General features: G+C 51.3%; 1 protein-coding gene across 7 annotated transcripts in view; it reads left to right on the top strand.

Annotated features, from left to right (window-relative positions):
- The window catches only part of GPM6B (glycoprotein M6B), a 149836-nt gene that overhangs the window by 95080 nt on the left and 37596 nt on the right, over window positions 1–17160 (top strand). Inside the window, exon 1 of one of the 7 annotated variants that reach the window (XM_004000281.5) lies at window positions 14489–14776. The exons of 3 other annotated variants lie outside the window; for them this stretch is intronic. In XM_004000281.5, the coding sequence (XP_004000330.1) occupies window positions 14716–14776 (61 nt within the window). In that variant the 5' untranslated portion in view covers window positions 14489–14715. Of the gene's footprint in view, window positions 1–14488; window positions 14777–17160 lie in introns of those variants that run through there. 3 more of the 7 variants (XM_004000280.6, XM_011291609.4, XM_004000279.6) reach the window with 3 other exon arrangements.

Genomic DNA, 17160 nt, shown 5'->3' with positions numbered 1-17160 from the left:
GCAGATGTTCTGGCTGAGGAGTCCAAACACTAAGATTTCAGGCAGAGCTTTCGATTCGAAGATTCGACTGCTTTTGATTCACAATAATAAAAATACTCATTTTTCGTGGCAAGAGTTGACACAGCGGACTAATTTCTGTCTTGACCCTGCTGAATGTATTACGACAGGTATAGCTTTGAAATGTGTCTCATTTCTTGTGAATATTGGCAAAAGAAATTACCAGCCATTAGTGGAAAATAATCCAGTAACTTTTAAAAAAGGAGTCAATATCCCACATAACTAATCTGACTGATCAGCTGTTGGGTGGGAATGTGACAAATTGCCTGTCCCTTTCACCCATGAAACTGTTCTGTGAGCCCCAGGAAAGGTTACACAGCAAATCCCTCCCGTAGGATTTTTGACATTTTAAACAAGCTAATGATCAGGGTGGCCAATTAGACATAAAAACGTTTAAATTTTCTAGATCCATATGAGGATCAGAGTGCTGTGTTCAACTGGTCCTTTCTCTGCCAACCCTCAGAAACAGGTGCTTCAAAAAGCAAAAAGGCTACAAACTCCCGTTTCGTGTTAGGATTTGAAGAATTGGCCTAAATCAAGAATTTGCTGGTTTTTCTCTGTTAGTGCAAAAATTAGGGAGCCTTTCTTCTTTGGTGATACAACCACAGCAGCGGCAGCTTGGATTCTTTTAATACTTTATCATTTTAAGTGCTTAGAGGCATTTCGCGTTCCCCCAAAGCAGCCGTTCTCAGCTGTGGAGCGCATCGCCCTCACGCGCTAGGATTCCTGGTGCAAAGTTCCAGTTTGTCGCCAATAACAAAGCACGGAGGCGTGAGTAATTTCCTTTTTATTTTGATGAATGGATGCATCTCTTATCATACACTGCCTTGCCCTTTGATCTGCTTTCCCCAGTGGGCAGGAATGGGTGAGATCTCAGTTTGGGAGCCGGGAATTTCCCACAATCCCAGGTTCTCTCCTGAGAGCGGGTAGAGCAGGTGACCATTATCCATCCATTATCCTGTGGCCGCGGCTGGTTGACAAGCTCCATCCTGGAGCTTTATTGCCTTCTTGGTGGGGGCGTGGGGGAAGCGTTTTAAACCCCGCTCTGGTCTTGCCTATTAATCATAACAGCTACTTTTTATCGAGTGTCCCGGCTCTTGTGCAAAGCCCATGGCGTGCATTAGCTCGCTTAATCCAATGGCATGGTTTATCAGTGGCTTTTCATTAAAAAGATAAATTGATGTTAACAAGCATCGATTTCCAGAGATTTATGTTGTCGTTTCTGTTACACTGTCTTGGCCCAATGCGATTTTGCTTTTAAAAGGTATTTTGTAAAATACATGACTGTCTTTGTGCAAAGATGTAATGTATATTTCAGGAAGAATTATCTCTGTCTAGGGCGTGCATTGCAGATCGGACAGTTAGGCCTTATCCTAACAGAGTGTTTGCTTTGATAGCTGTGCATCAGGCAAAAACAAGAGCCTGTTTGGCTGTGAGTCAAGAGACCTGAATCTTGAGTCCTGTCTTTCCCAATTACAGACTAGAAAAGGAGAAAAGAGCTAGCCGGTTTTAAGAGTTTCCTCCTGCTTTAGGATTCGGTGCGTGCGTGACATTTATTTTAAGCTGGACCAGAAAATCAGGGAAGCACTGAACAAAATCCTTCTCGTTGTGGCTTCTGTGAAGAACTTCTAGGTGGACTCCCGTGACGTCGTGTTAAATGCCCAGGTGGTAAAACGGAGGCAAAGGGGTCGCCCTCTCAGGGCGCTGGGTGACATTGCCACCTCCGTGGCATGGGCGGCCTGGTACTTGGTACCTTCCTCTCTGTATCGACACCCATCATTTGGTGCCCCCTTTGAAGTCACCTGAGCCCATTCTGATCCCACTCGAGTACATGATTAAGTGACCTCAAGTCGTTGGCTGATGGAGAACCTAGAAGGAACGCGTTTTAATGAGCACCCGCGTGTTGCCGACATCGCGACACCATCTGAATCCCCTAAACGGGGGAAGGGTTTTATCACACGGCCTGCGGGGTCAGTGCGAACGATGGCACTCACTGATCCGGTGATCTTTTAAAAAAAAAAAAAAAAATTGTTTTTAGCAATACGTCATGCCGCTGCTGTAGAAATTATTCACGTAGAATGTAGGAGAAACCGTGCCTGCCTGCCTGCCCCGTGTAAAGTCACGGGTCCTGTGAGCGGGCACTTGTCCACCAGTGCGTGTCTCGACGGCTTCTGTGGAGTGTTGGAAGTGCTGGGTGTCCGCTCACAAGATAACGGGCTCTGGCAAACCGGTAGGTGACACAGGGAGGGCTGGCCGAACAGGCGGTGTTGAAGATGGAGAAGAGCTTGAATAAAATGGCTTCATAAAACGTTCATGCTCTCGGCATCTCTCTGGCTTCATTCACAGTGATTATCTCTGGCTTTCGCGGTCCTGCCATACACTGTTGGGACCCAGAGACGCAATTTGACATTCTTGAACAAAATCGTCAGCTTTCATATTTACCTAGTAGCTCGTTGGCCCCGTGTCCTGTGTCCCGTGTCCATTCCTGAGGTCAAGAAACTATCCAGGGGCACCCGGGTGGCTCAGCCGGTTGGTTGAGCATCCGACTCTTGATTTAGGCTCAGGTCATGATCCCAGAGTCATGGCATCGAGTCCCGAGTCGGACTCCTCGCTGAGCACGGAGCCTGCTTTAAGATTCTCTCTCTCCCCCTCTGTCCCTCTCCCAGGCTCGTGTGCGCGCGCGCTCTCCAAAGAAAAAAAAAACAAGACAGCTATACAGAGGTCAGTACTCAGATTTTGCCCTTTCTCTGGAGACGTACTGAATCTGTATATTCTCCAATATGAAGACACTGCGTGCGATTTAATGATGTCAACTATTAGTAGATTTCAATGCGATTGCTAAAATTCACTCTTCATTGGTGGCCCTCCTTACACACAAAGTTCTTTTACGTGTGGCCTGCTGGGGATGGTTATTTCCCGCCTCTTGTCCTGCCTCTGACAGATGAGGCGGCAGAGGCTCAGATGTGAGCGGACCGAGTCCCCATGATGGCAAGTGACGGGGCCAGTGCTTAGTGGTAAATGCAGCACGCTTCCCTTGCACTGACTCTGAATCTCACTGAACTGAACGTGCCTTGTGGGCCTCGTGGAATTCTGTGCCTGATAAGGCCTCACGTGCAAAATACAGATTTAAAGATCACATGACTAGGAATTCGAAGACCGTGACATCAGAGCATGAAACCAAGCTTGAGGCTCGAGGGCAGGGCTCTCTGCCTTTTTTCCTTTTCTCTTTCTTTTCCTTCCCTTCCTTTTCCTTTTCCTTTTCCCTTTTCCTTTTCCTTTTCCTTTTCCTTTTCCTTTTCCTTTTCCTTTTCCTTTTCCTTTTCCTTTTCCTTTTCCTTTTCCTTTTCCTTTTCCTTTTCCTTTCTTTTTCTTTCTTTCTTTTCTTTCTTTCAATAAAAACCAGAGGCAAATCTAATTTGGTTCTGAGTACCCAGGTGTGGGCAACATCCTCCAGATTGCAGAAACCAATTTTGACAATTCGTTAAAGAGGGCCCTTGGAGACACATCTTATTCATCTTAGCCCCAGGGAAAGATCTGGAAGGATGTAGAATCACCAGCTCTTCCTTACTCCCTCTGCCTCCACCTTGGACCTGTCGGGTGGTGGTGGGAGCATAAGGACTTAAGAGAAATAATTGCGCTTCGCAAGTATCACGTAGGAAGTACTGTTCTGAGGCCCTCTCTGTACAACAGTCTGTTGGAGCCTGATGAAGGAAGTTCTCCGCGAGCCCATTTATCAGCTGGCACAGCCGAGGCTCAGGAAGGTCACGTGGCTTCACGAGGCTGGTAGATGGCAGAGCTGGGCAGCGAGGGGTGGTGGGCGAGGATACAGGCATGGGCCCCCCACTCACTGGGGAGCTACGCCGCCCTGTGTTTCACCAGAGGTGCAGGAGGGGCAGGCGGGGAGCTCGGGACCACCGTGTTTGGGAGAATGTAGCTAGTCGCACAAGAGCCTTTCTGAGCAAGTCTGGATTCCCTGGGCTGAGCAGCCGATGGCCGCTGATCGCCTAGTCAGCCGGGCCCTTGTGGAACTTTGACGGTTGTCTCTGACGCCTCACTTCCCACCTGTGGCATCCGGTGGCCTGAGTCAAGGCTCAGCCCGGCCTCCGACCGGCTGTGGGACCTCGGCCAAGTCCCTTTGGGCTGCCTCGGGTCTTGGTTTCTCCATCCACGCCAGGGGGATGGTTTCGCCCACCTCTTGCCTCCGAAGGGAAGGCAGAGGTGAGAGACGGTGGGTCAGAGTTCCCGTGGCCGTGTTGGTACGTGGGGCCCCTCAGGTCCCGAGTGCCGGCCTCTCTCCGCCCCTCCTCAGCTACCGTCCCATCTCGTGGGGACGCAGTGGGCCCTCAGGACGCTGCACCGTAGCCCGTGGAGACAGCTCCTGAAGGGACCCGGTCGCGTGTCCCCAGTAGCTGGCCCGTGGCGCTTTTTCGTCATGACCCGGTGATAGCTACGGAGGGGCTTGAACAAAGAATGGGAAAATACAACCGGCCCCCCGGACTGGTGATGCTCTCTGCTCAGACCAGTACGAAGTACGCGCTGTTGAGGATGGGCTTGGAGGGGTCCAGTTCCGTGAGGGGCCCGTGGGGGGAGTGTGTGCACCCGCCGGATCAATCGAGCGCCTTTATCAAGCGGCCTATTAGAAACCCGTCCGTCTACCCGCAGACTGCATTTTAGGGGAAGGTGGTAGGGACTCTGCATCTAGGCGAGAACGAGGCCCCCTTCGCTCACCTGGACTTCTCAGAGTTGAAAAGGGTCCCATCCTCTTTATCTGCACCCTGCCAGGCTCGTCCCGTAACTCGGCCACTTCGGCGGTGAGAATTTTCCTAGCCCAAGCGTCTCGTGAGTTGACCTTGCCTTTGAAAATGTCTGGCTTCCTGCAGCAAAACAGGCCGAAGAGAAGGAGACCGGCCTCCGGTGGGGTACCACACGGAGGGGTCGGGTCGGGCTGGGTCGGCACAGGCCGTAGTCTCCCAGCCGTGCGGGAGGCGGGTCAAGGCTGGGTGTGTCCCGTGTAGTGAGTTGCCGTGCGGGGGCCGAAGGAGGCCAGGCTGTGCCTGGCCAACCGAGGAGGAGCCGGGTTCCCGAGGACTCGAAGAGGATCCACCTCACTGGGGTTTGGGAGGCCTGCCCTTGCTCGTGTGAGCTGGCGTGCAGGTGGGGGGTGAGATGATTGGGAGCCGTGCTGGGGGGGGGTTCACTGATGATGCGTCACTCTTAGCCAGGGATCTGAGCTCCCCGGGGAGGCGCTAATGAGTCAGGAAGCACGTTATCAGTGCATCAGCTCTGTGTGCCTTGTGTATATAGGAGGAAGGGGCAAACTGGCTTTTTTAATCAAAGCCCCCTTGTCATCTGGTCCTTGCTGCCGCTCGGGCTTTAGGTGTGGCTCCATCACGCAGGGGTCCGCTTCCCTCCAGTGCGATGAGACTCACAGCAAGGGGACCGCCTCTCTGCCTCACGCTGCCTCCGCCCTCTGATCCCTCGGGGTTCCCTGGGGCCTCGGATCCCCTGAAGACTCAGCCCCGCTTGAGTCCCCAAGCAATCTGGACTGAGGGCTAACTGCCTGAGACCGAGACGGTCCTACCTTCTGTTACGTCACCCCTAAAATGGGGCTGTTGTTACGTCCCTCTTAGGGCTGTGACTGGACTAAATCCAGTAATAAATGTACCCTTTGCCGTTATGCACAGCTCCTTTTTTTTTTTTTTTTTTTAAAGAGCAAGAGAGAGAGTGAGTGGGGGAGGGACAGAGAGGGAGGGAGGGAGGGAGGGAGAGAGAATCCCAAGAAGGTTCTATGCTTTCAGAGCAGGGCCCGACACAGGTCTCGAACTCACAAACCGTGAGATCATGACCTGAGCTGAAATCGAGAGTCGGACGTTTAACCGACTGATCCGCCCCCCCCAACCCCGCCCCAGACGGCCCCGCACAGTCCCTTTGAACCTCCCCATCCCCGCCACCTCTACCAAGTTGGAATTCCTTCCATCTTGGACAATCTTTTTCTTTTCCCTCCGTTTCCCGCTCCCTGACTCTCACTCCGAAGGCCAAGTGTCCCATCCTCCCGCCCACAGCTGCCCCTGCCTTTCCTGGGACCTCCAGTCCTCTGTGATCCGCCTCCGCGGACACCTGCAATCTTGTCGCCACCCCCCCCCCCCCCCCCCCCGCCGCGGCCTTGTCTGCACCAGACGTTTTGGGACTCGCCTCCCTACTGCGTTCCTTCCCCCTTAACCTGCCTGCATTTTTCTGCCACCTTCCCAGCACGATCAGAAAGCAGACTGCCCTTGCTTCTCCTCTTGGCATCCCGGACCTTCGGTGCCCCTCTCTAAGCCGGTTTCCGTTCTGATCGTCCTGTTGACGCTGGTAAGGAAACGGGAATTTTCCGTGTCAGCGCCCTTGGCCGCGTCTGCCCCTTCCCGCGGCCTTGACCGCGGACCCCCTCTTCCGTCACAAACCTCCCTCCTTCTCTGTGACGGCGCCCTGCCTGGGATCTCCTCCAGCCTCTTCTGCGTCCCCTGGGAGTAGTGCTTCCCCCAGACCCCCACCCCCACCCCAAATTGGCAGGCCCCTCGGGACCATCTCCCAGTTATGTCCCCCCAGAAAAAGACCTTGAAGCCCTGACTTCTGGGACCTGAGAGTCGGCCCCGATTTGGAAAGAGGGTCTTTGTACATGGAATCGTGTCAAGATGCGGCCATGCTCGGTGAGGGTGGGCCCTAGTCCAGTGGGACAGGTGGCCTTACAAGAAGAGACGCACGCACGGGGGGAAGGCCACATGACGACGAAGGCGGAGGTCCGAACGATGTGTCTGCCGAGAACCAGCAGCGGCAAGAAGAGGCCAGGACGCGTGCTCCCCTAAGAGGCTTCGGAGAGAGCGTGGCCCTACTGACGCTTTGATTTTGGCCTTCTAGCCTCCCGGGACCGTGAGGGAGTAATTCCTGTGGCCGAAAGCCCGCCACGTTGAGGCACTTGGACATAGCAGCCGTAGGAACCCAATACGGACCCTGACCTCCCCGTGCGTTCCTTTCCGCACTCACCGTCCTTCGAGGGGTCAGAGCTGAGCCTCGGGGTCAACGCTGAACCCCCTCTCCCCCGCCGTGATGCCCGCTTTCTCATTTCTGCCTCACCGGTTCCCCGGTCCGGCGTGGCCGCCCTGACCACATCCTGGGCATCCATCAAACGGATGGCATCCTTTTGTAGAATTTTCCTCAGATGCCTCTGCTCGGTCGCCATCACCGTGGCGCACGTCGTGTGTGGCCCCGTGACCTACGGCGGCTGGCCCCGCGTCGGGATTACCCGGGGGGATTTTCAGGCTCTCGTGCCAACCGCACACGTGCTCTGACGGTCAGACCCGGGTCCGTGGGGGTGGGGCCCCCGCGCGGGTGTTTGCAGAGTTCCCCACGTGGTTCTGGTACGAAGCCCCTGGCCGACGGGACGTCACAAGAGCCCAAGCAAGCGTAGGGAAGAAAAGGTGGACTCAAGGCGGCGGTTCTCAAGCGGGGGTGACTTTGCCCGCCAGGAGGTGGTTGGCGGCGTTGGCCAAACTCCCCGATCACTGCTATGGAGGCTCTGGCGGCTTTGCGAGGACACTGCCGGTCGTCACACAGCTGACGAGACGACACCGGGAAGGGATCGGGCTCACGGGGGCTCCTGGGTGCTCCCCCGTCGTCCCCGGTGTCCGCGTGCGAGAGAAACCCCCGTGAGGACGGCCTGTACTCATCGGAGCTTTGTCAGAGTATTGGGTGTGAGTCATCCAGTCTGACTTGTCACTGTAGCTCTTAGCTTTCCGGGGTGTCATGTCCTGTAAAGGAAAGGATGACGAGTATAGAGGAGGGACTGAAGAAATCAGGAAAGAGAAAAAGAATAAGAAATCCAAAGGCATTAAAAACCCACGCCGGATGTGAAATGAGAAATTTCATTCCGGTAAAGGCAGGCAGGAGCTTTGCCAAATGGATAAAGCTTAGGGAAGGTCCAGTTATGGAAAAGATCCAATTCTAAACCATCGAATTCTCCATTTCTGGCTGTCTCTTTCTAGTCGTTGTGGTGTTTAATTTATGCTACATTTTGAACCCAGCACAGAAGTACGATTGCTTCTTTACGTAAAAAGTATCTTGGGGCACCTGGCTGGCTCAGTTGGCTGAGCGTCTGACTCTTGATTTTAGCTCAGGCCGTGATCCCAGGGTCGTGAGATCAAGCTTCGTGTCGGGCTCCGCATTGAGCGTGTAGCCCGGTTAAGATTTTCTCTCTCTTCCTCTGTGTCTCTCCTTCTGTCTCGCTCCCCGGCTTGTGCTGTTTCTCTCTTAAACAAAGTATCTTTTCCGCTTTAAATGTAAGCTTTAAGAATTCTTGCAGTACTGGTAATCTTTTCCCTCCCCGCCTCTGATATCTGCTTCTAGGACACATCTTTAATTATATCATGGGGAATATAATGCGAAAATAGGAGTCACTTAACAAAAATTTCTTTAAAAACACAGTGTATTTCAAATTCATTCAGGCACACTAGAACGTCAAGTGGGGCTATCTGTGGTTCTGGGGGTGCCACTCTGGGGACCGATTTCCTTTGCGGGGCACAGCAAGGATTATGCCTGGGCATGTGAAGGCCTTCTAGGCCCCGGAAACTGTGGAAAGAACAGGTCTCCGGGAAACTCACTGGCTGTGAGTTGCTTGCCTTGGTTGGAGGGGGTCAGCAGGAGGGCTTCCACAAGTGCTGTCTTAGTGACAAGAAGGGGCTCGGGGAGTCAGGGAGGCATGCCGGCTCATTGGAAAGGAGGGAGCATCCGTCACCGGGAGAAGAGAGATGATCTATAAAGAAACCCGTCAGTGACGAGAATGGAAAAAGAGGTAAGTGGAAAGGAAATGAAGGAGGTTCTGTCTTGGGTACTGAGAGGCTGGGCTTGGAAGGGGAAAAAACTGTGGGTTGAGATGTAAAAATTTCAGAGGAATTAGTAGCTGGAATAAATATGGAAACCTCCTTCTCGATGATTGAATGACTCCCAGCGAGGAGTCCTTCTGAAGAGAAGAAATCTGTAATGTGGTTTCAGAAAAGTGTGACTTGATTGATAGCCTTGTGACTAGGGTGAGTGTCATTCCCGTGGGTTCATCCCATTCTTGATGAGTTCCCAGTCGACTGGACAGTCACGGTCACGTAACGTGGAACAGAGACTCGATGTCTGGCATGCGATAGGTGCTTAATGGACCTCGGTTGAATGGACGAAGGAGTGAATGAACCCACGAGCCAGTCAGGTGACCAGGATGATGTCCATAGTGGCCTGTACAAGTCTCTCTCACTGTGGTCTTGTCACATTCATCTCTTTCATCAGTTACGTGGATCACGGGCATGTGAGACACGTAAGGCAAATTTAGCAGGAGACTGGGTAATTGTGATTTATTGGAAGACATGTGTATTCGGTCTTCATTTCTGGCACAGAGCTTCCAAAACCCTTGGAATTTCCTGTAACGGAGAGCCGTATAGGTGCCTTTTTTGTTTTAGGTGAATGCGGTGACTTTTGGAAGCTAAGGTTGGGGGCCGGTCACCAGCGGAGCCAACCAAGTGAGGACCGGGTTGGAACTTTCAGTTCCAGCCTCGTCCCCACCCCCACCCCCATCTGTACCCCTGGCCAATGACGTAATCATCGTGCCTCTGTAACGAAGCCTCCATAAAACCCCAGAAGGACTGGGTTCAGAGAGCTTCTGGGTGGGTGAGCACCTGCAGATTTGGGGACAGTCACCTGCTGGGAGAGGGCTCAGAAGCTGCGGACCTTTCCCCATACCTTGTCCTGTGCGTCTTTCCATCCAGCTGTTGATTCATATCCTTTAATATCACTTACGGTAAACCTGTAATCTAATAGGCAAAACGTTCTTCTGCGTTCCGTAAGCTGGTCTAGGGAATCCGTTGAACCCGAGAAGGAAAGGGGGTCATTGGAACCTCTGGTCTATAGCTGGTCAGTCAGAGGCACAGGTGACCTGATGCCACGCCCTGGGCACACAGTGTCAGAAACGAGCTGACTCGTAAGACCTCCTGTTGGTGTCGGGGAGCTGCTTGCTGGTGTGGGGAACCCCACACGTACACACACGCAGCGGAACTGGCGGCCAGAGTCGTCAGTAACAAAATAAAGGCCGGGAAGATATTCCTGGCACGGATCGCAGACGAACAGTCAAAATTCTCTTGACCAGCCGGAAGCTGGCCCAAGACAGAGAGGCAGAGGGGGGTCCTATTGGGAGGGACGATGGTGGAGGCGCCCGAGGTGTCTTGCTCCCACACCATCCTTCACCCAGAACTCTTCTTGAGGGAGTTCCAGCGACGACTTGGTAGTAAAGGTTACTTTCCGCTTGTCAGCCCTCCCCCTCTTTGTTCCTTCTACCGTGTTGGACGACCCGCGACGCTCACGTTAGGCCCCCGTGGAGCGTCTTCTGCTCGAATTCTGCTTTGGCCTGGTTCCCCAGCTCTTATTTTTCCTCCTTAGCCTCTTTCACCCTCCCTTTAAAGTTTTCCCTGTCCCTTTATTTTTAAGAGACTGCGCCCCTTAAAGTCTGATCTCCGAGTACGTCTGGTCTGTGTCCTCCCTGGCCCCTTGTTCACCATTCATTTACAGGTTGAGGGCCTCCTGCGTGCCGGGGACCGTTCTAGGAGCTGGTAGTACACAGCAGAGAGCAAAACAGACAACAGTTGTCCGTGCGGGGCTTCTCTGGTAGGGGGAAGACAGTCCGCAGGGAAATGCCTGGATGGATCGGTGTTGGGTCATGAACATCTAACCCAGGTAAGGGGACTGGGCCCGTCAGGGTTACTCTCACAAGAAAGTCAGGGACAGTCCCCGAGAAGGTGGCATTTGAGCAGAGCTGTGGCCTTGTACTCCCAAGTCTCTGGTCAGCCCCTCTCCTTTGGAGCCATGTTTCCGGACAGCTCCCCCAGGGTGTCCCCGCGTACCCCAAACCATCCGGGCTCGTCTCCTTGCCAGACGTCTTCCTCCTCCTTGTTGGGTCTCCCCATTTTGGCTCATCCCGCGACCATCTCTTCGTTCATCCAGGCTGGAGACTGCACACTCCTCTTCTCCTTTTCCATCCCCCGGAGGCGTTAAGTATCCAGGGAGATGTCCTCAGGATCCTCCCCTCCTCCCCTGGCCATAGTTTGGACCCTCCGATCTCTTGCTGGGAGATTCCTCATTAGTTTGCCGGCCCCACCCTGGCCCTCTGTCTTTTACGTCACGGACCCCGTGACCTTTGTAAAGCACCGATGACCTCTGTTTGCAAGCCTTCCCTCCCCACCCGCTGCCTCCAGGATTAGCAAGGTGGTCTGTTCAACCCCCCTGATCCCCAGCCCCGTCCCTTCCTCTCCCTCCCGCCCCTCACCACCCCCAACACACACACACACACACACACACACACCCTGTGCTCTGGACCCTCAGTCAGAAAAATCAGCTCCCCCTCCCCCCCCCCCCACATGGGCCATCCCTTTTCCTTTTTGTGTGCTTTCCAGGTTTTCCTGGGATGCCCTCCCCTTCCCTGTTCTACTTTCCCTTTCTCTACCCTGCCCTGCCCTTTCCCACTCTCTTTCCCTTCTCCACGCTTCCCTACCCTCCCCTACCTGGCACTTCCCATCCAAAGGGCAGGAGTAGCTCAGCCCCGCGCACAGCTTTCCCCAACTTCTCTTTCCCGCCTCTCATCTTCCGTGTTGTGATCCTGGAGGGCTTGCGGGGGATCGCCTGGTTACGAGGGTTCACTGTGGCCCCTTAGTCTGCGGGTTACCTGGAGACCGGCACCGTCTCCTGCAAAGTCTGTGCTCCCCGCAGAGGTGAGCGCGTAGAAGGTGCTCGCCGAACCGGCTACAATTGTCTCAGAAATGTTAGAAATGTATGCTCTTCTCTCTTGCTGTTCATCATTTTTCTATGCCGTTTTTTTTTTCCAGTTGTTCCAATGGTTTTTTTCCATTGTTCCAATGGTTTTTCATAGACCTCAGTGAGATTTTGAGGCTTCATATAAAGTTACAAAGGTAACTTCTAGAATCGTCCTACGTCATCAGCCTGACGAAAAGGAAGCGGTGAAGTTGTGAATAAGGCAGAAATGGGGCATTTCTCATTTGCATATAGTTTTTCAAGGTGAAAGTAGACGGAGGTGTCAGCTGGAGAATTTGTGACTATTTTGTCCGATGGTTTTGTTTTCTAGGACTATGATACAGAACCAGAGTTGTACTTAAATTTAAAAAGTCTTCCGTATTTAATGCAGAGCATCTTCCATATTCTGCCTTCCTACTTTAACAACATTTGAAAATAATATTCTTTTTTTTATGTTTGTTTATTTTTGAGAGAGAGAGAGCACATGCGAGTAGGGGAGGGCAGAGAGAGAGAGAGAAAGACACAGAATCCGAGGCAGGCTCCAGGCCCCGAGCTGTCAGCGCAGAGCCCGACACGGGGCTCGAACCCACGAACCGTGCGATCACGACCTGAGCCGAAGTCAGACGCTCAACGGACTGAGCCACCCAGGCGCCCCTAAAAATAATATTCTTAAGTAATAGTCAAAAAAGTATTCTATTCTGCCAGTTCTCTAATTGAATGGTTTCACTAGATAATTTTTAAATAAAACCAACACCAGAGCTAATTACGACCGTCCGCTCTGGTGCTGAATTGACATTTGTTTTGGTTTTCGTTCTCCAACTGCCAAGGGAGAACAGGCCTGTCACAAAAGTTTCCATCATTTGGTCTGAGTGCACATAAGTAGTCTTTGCAAAAATGTCTAAGACTGTCCTGTTCGGACGGATCATCACGTTTTCCCACGGAGGCAGTTGCATCGCAAATGAACCTCTTTTTGAAGGTCTGAAATTGTAGGCTGCCGTGCTTCTCACTTCTCTCGCCATGAGACAATAAAATTGTCTGGGGCCATAATTTAAAGGCATTGTTGATTGTGGGTGTGGACTTCTAGGAGGATGGTTAACAGTGAAAAATGAGAAGTAAAATTAAAAGAAAATGTTGGAACAGGCCAAACTGGTTTTCAACATCTTTTCTGGCTCACCGGGGGGGGGGGGCCAGGGGTTTTGAATGTAGAAGGCTTTGGGGATTATCTAAAACTAAGGCATTGAAAGATCAGGGTGTGGGAGGGTTTCCATTCAGGATCTTACACGTTTTTTTCTTATGTATTGAGCGACAAAGCATCAAACCTGGGAAGAGATTTTTTTTTTTTTTTTTTCCGGAGACAATGGCGTCTGACTTGGCTTTAAGTTTGCTTCTAAGGTGGGTGCTCAACCCGACCAACTGGCAGGCTCTTCTCGGTCAGGGAAGCCTTCACCCTGTGGTTTTCAGTATTCATCCCTCTAGTTGACTTGAGCTTCTAGAAAGATCTTTAATAGAGACGGTGAACGTAAGTGGGTCAATCAAATGTTTAAATCATGGTACAGAAACCAGCGATGCTTGGAAACATAGGGCTTATGACCGTGATAAAGGCTTTTATATGCTTGGATGGGCTGAGAACTGTGGTCCCATAGTATCTGGGTACGTAAGAAGGCTTGTGAAACCGGCAGTCAGTCATTATTGGCACAATAATAGCCTTTATGCCGAACATTTAGAATGCTCTTGAAAACACCCTTTTGACTTTGAGGGAGAGGTTCTAATGAATACAGCTCTATGTAGAAATAATCACGTCCAGTAAGAAAAACCATTGTATTTCCATTTTCATTCCAAGAAGCCACCAGAATGTCAGCCAGATAGGCTTGTAGCATGTTAGGCTTTTAAATATGGAGGGAAGGAAACCTTGTTATGAATTGGGCTTGAGCTAACGTGTCTCTTACTGCCTCGTATGTTAGTTACGGACAGAGAACAGATTAGAATTCTAATGCCAAATTGCATACAGCTATTGTCAAATCCACATTTCTGGTTTTCTTCCCTCTGATGTATTTTTCTGTCTTTAATATATATATATATATAATATATATATATACTGTAATATATGTAACACATAATTGTATCATATATTAATATTATTATATATATTTTGCAAATCTAGCTAGCTAGCTAGAGACTGCATGGAAGACAAATAGGAAAGAAAGCAAGTAAAATAGAGACCATGGGCTAGTCCTCTGAGTGTATTCTGCCGGGGTCGGGGTAAATGAACTTGACTCAAACTGTGATGCCCCATAAAGGGGTCCCCCCCCCGCCCCCCGCCCCCAGGAAGGACTTTGCGGTGGGAGGCCCGCGTTCTCCCAAGAGAGCACACGTCCCGACCCCCGCTGAGTCACATGGTGGGAGGGGGCTCTCTCCCTTCTCCTCCGCATCCCGTCCTCTGATGTCACAAACGTGTTCTTCTGCCCTGGGAGAGCTGATTAGCATTCAGCAGGCGCAGTTGGCCGGCGGCTGGGGGGCGCGGGCGGGGGGCGGGGGCGCGGCTGTCCCCCCCGGGAGCCGCAGTGGGACGGGCCGGGGCGCGGGACGGCCGCGTTATAACTGGGATCCTCGCTGACGTGTGGCCGCCGGCTCCTTGGCAGCTGTGGCTCTGGACCAGTAGGCAGAGGGAAGCTGCCGCTGACGCGTCCGTTGCATCTTGGAAGGGACTGTAATCCACTGTAGTGAGAACAGAGCCTCTCAATCACGCGGTGTAAATAAGAGGCGGAGGGGGAGTCCAGGAGAAAAGGAAGAGGAGGGGAAGAGTGTGTGTCGGGGGAGCGGGGAAAAGCATTTTTGGTGGATGGTATGAAGCCAGCCATGGAAACTGCAGCCGAGGAAAATACTGAACAAAGCCAAGAGAGAAAAGGTACCCAGCGCTCCGACAATAGCCGGTTTCAAGCTTTTCACTGGGGGTGCTTGGAGAGGGGTAGCCCGGTTTTGGGTCTCTTGTACAATAGTTCCGAAACAATCCCTCTGGCATGGTCTTGCTTTCGGGTGGGTTTGTTTTTTGGTTTTTTTTTGGTTTTTTTGTCCTCCAGGCTGAGGTTAAATTCATAGAGCAGCCTTTCTTCTGCCCATTCGTGTTCCAGATCTTCCTGCCCCATGTGGGATTTCCCAGAAGGATGCCCGCAGTTTGTCACCCTGGGTAGCTGGATGGGGGAAACGGTCTTTTTGTCTTTTTCATTAATCGAATGAGTCATAACTTAGGTCCCACGTTCTGCATGTAATAGTGCGGGGACACGAAACGCGTTGTTTTCTGCTCATGCCGAGGACGAACCGGAGGGGCACACGTACTAAATATGCTGGGGTTCCGCTGATGCCGTAGTGATTTGGGACATTTTCTGATGTTCTTATTGAATGTGATTGTTCTTTCCTGACTGTGACACGTAATAACCCTTGACAGTTGGAGCTTCAGAGAGGAGACGTCAGCTCTGTCGCCTAGTGCTGATGGAAAGGGGCGGAGGGGAACGGAGGGGAACCGGGAAAGGTCTTGTCCCCTTAAGGGGAATGTCATCACGATGTTGACACAGGGAAGGGCTTTTCGAGAGAAACAAGTGTTCTGCGGTAAGAAAATGGCAGAAAACGGGAGCTAAAATTAATCTGTCTTTTGCTAGATGGAAACTGATGTCAGGCGTGAGACCCCATGGCGTCAGCTCAGCCACCGTTAAATTACAATGCGGTGAGATGCGTTCACCTGTCTCCCTCACCCAAACTTACAGGCTCCCCCGAAGGATACCCCATTCTACACCTGCGGTGGCTCTCGTATCACCAGCCTTCACGCTCAGGTTATCTCCCGTGGCCCTGGGTCCACCGACACTCGCTAAGCAGTAGTGATTTTCCAGGGCGAGAGCACAACTCTGTTGTGCTTATGGATGTGTCGGTTGGACTCTCTGGCTGACAGCAGGCTTGGCTACAGGCTGCCTGTTTATAATTTCTATGGAACTGCTTCTGTAAAGGGTACTTTAATAGACGACGTACCCTAAACGGAGCAGTTTCATTTTTGAAGTAAATTTCCAAGTTGAGATAAAATAGGCACCGCGTGAAATGTGCCATTGCAGCCGTTCTTCACCGCGTCACTCAGTGGCATTAGGTACGGAGCATTTTGATTTTAAAATTGGTAGTTTGATTCAATCCCTGCATGAAACCTACCCGCCCTCACCAACAAAACAAACAAACAAAAGCCGTGCCTGGTCTCGTATATATTTTTAATTTATAGGAGGACCAAACAGCCATCAGGAGTATTTATGAAGCTTGAGGAATGGAGATAAAAGTAAAAGATTCATTTCCGTGACGACTGGAGATGAAGTTCAGGGGGGCATGATAACGTAACAGCGTTGTTGTGAGGAAGTCTCTCGGAGTTTATAGCAACGTTTCTCCGAGCATAGATGACTTCATCTAGTGCACGCTTTTTGTTCATACTGGGTTTGCCATATTGAGAAACCAAATTAACCATTGATAAGCCATTAATAAAACCATCACGGCCTCCGCAAAAACATACCTTTCTTTTTTTTTCTCCGCAAAAGCAAGCGAGGAGCGTACACCCAATACAAAATCCTTACCACACAATCGTGTTTCTCCCCCTCGTCGAGTCTTCATGGACTGCTGACAGTTTACGTCAGTTACATACCATTTAATACCAAATCTGCAGGCTGCACTACATCGACTGACTGTATGTGAAAACTCGTTAGTTAGCTATGGTTTTAGAGACAAAACTAGAAGCAAAAGATAATTCCTGGAGGAACTCTAAAAATTGCCAAAATTGACAGACACTGGCTGCAGAGGCAGTTCACAAGTGCCAGGTTAACACGAGGTCTCATCACACGCATAGTACGGGCTCGAGTGAGAATACCGGCCAGGTCAGGTGTTTGGCCAGCACCCCCAGGGGTTGTGATCGCTCTGTGACCCGCCATAAATGCTGATTTGGAGGATGGCTTAGCTACGGATCTTCTCGTGTAGACGAACAAGTTCATATGCCAGCTGCACCCAAGTCAAAACCCACACAAGTATCACCTTTGTCATTTTCCAGTTTGCTTGCCCATTGTCATTCTAGGTGCGTGTGCGCACGCACACACACACACACACACACGAAGTTGACAGAAGTGTTTCTGCCCGCTTGTCACTCTAGTGTTCCTTCAGATTTAATTTGAAATTTATAAGACAAATGTTGACTTCCTTGAAATATACATGTAAAATTCTGAGATAATTGGAGAATGCATTATATAATTCTTGAGCTGGTGGATCTGGTTTTTT

The sequence above is a fragment of the Felis catus genome, chromosome X, assembly GCF_018350175.1.
Source record: "Felis catus isolate Fca126 chromosome X, F.catus_Fca126_mat1.0, whole genome shotgun sequence".
Lineage (NCBI taxonomy): Eukaryota > Metazoa > Chordata > Mammalia > Carnivora > Felidae > Felis > Felis catus.
The sequence above is the reverse complement of the archived record's forward strand: the minus strand, read 5'-3'. Positions and strand labels throughout refer to the sequence as shown.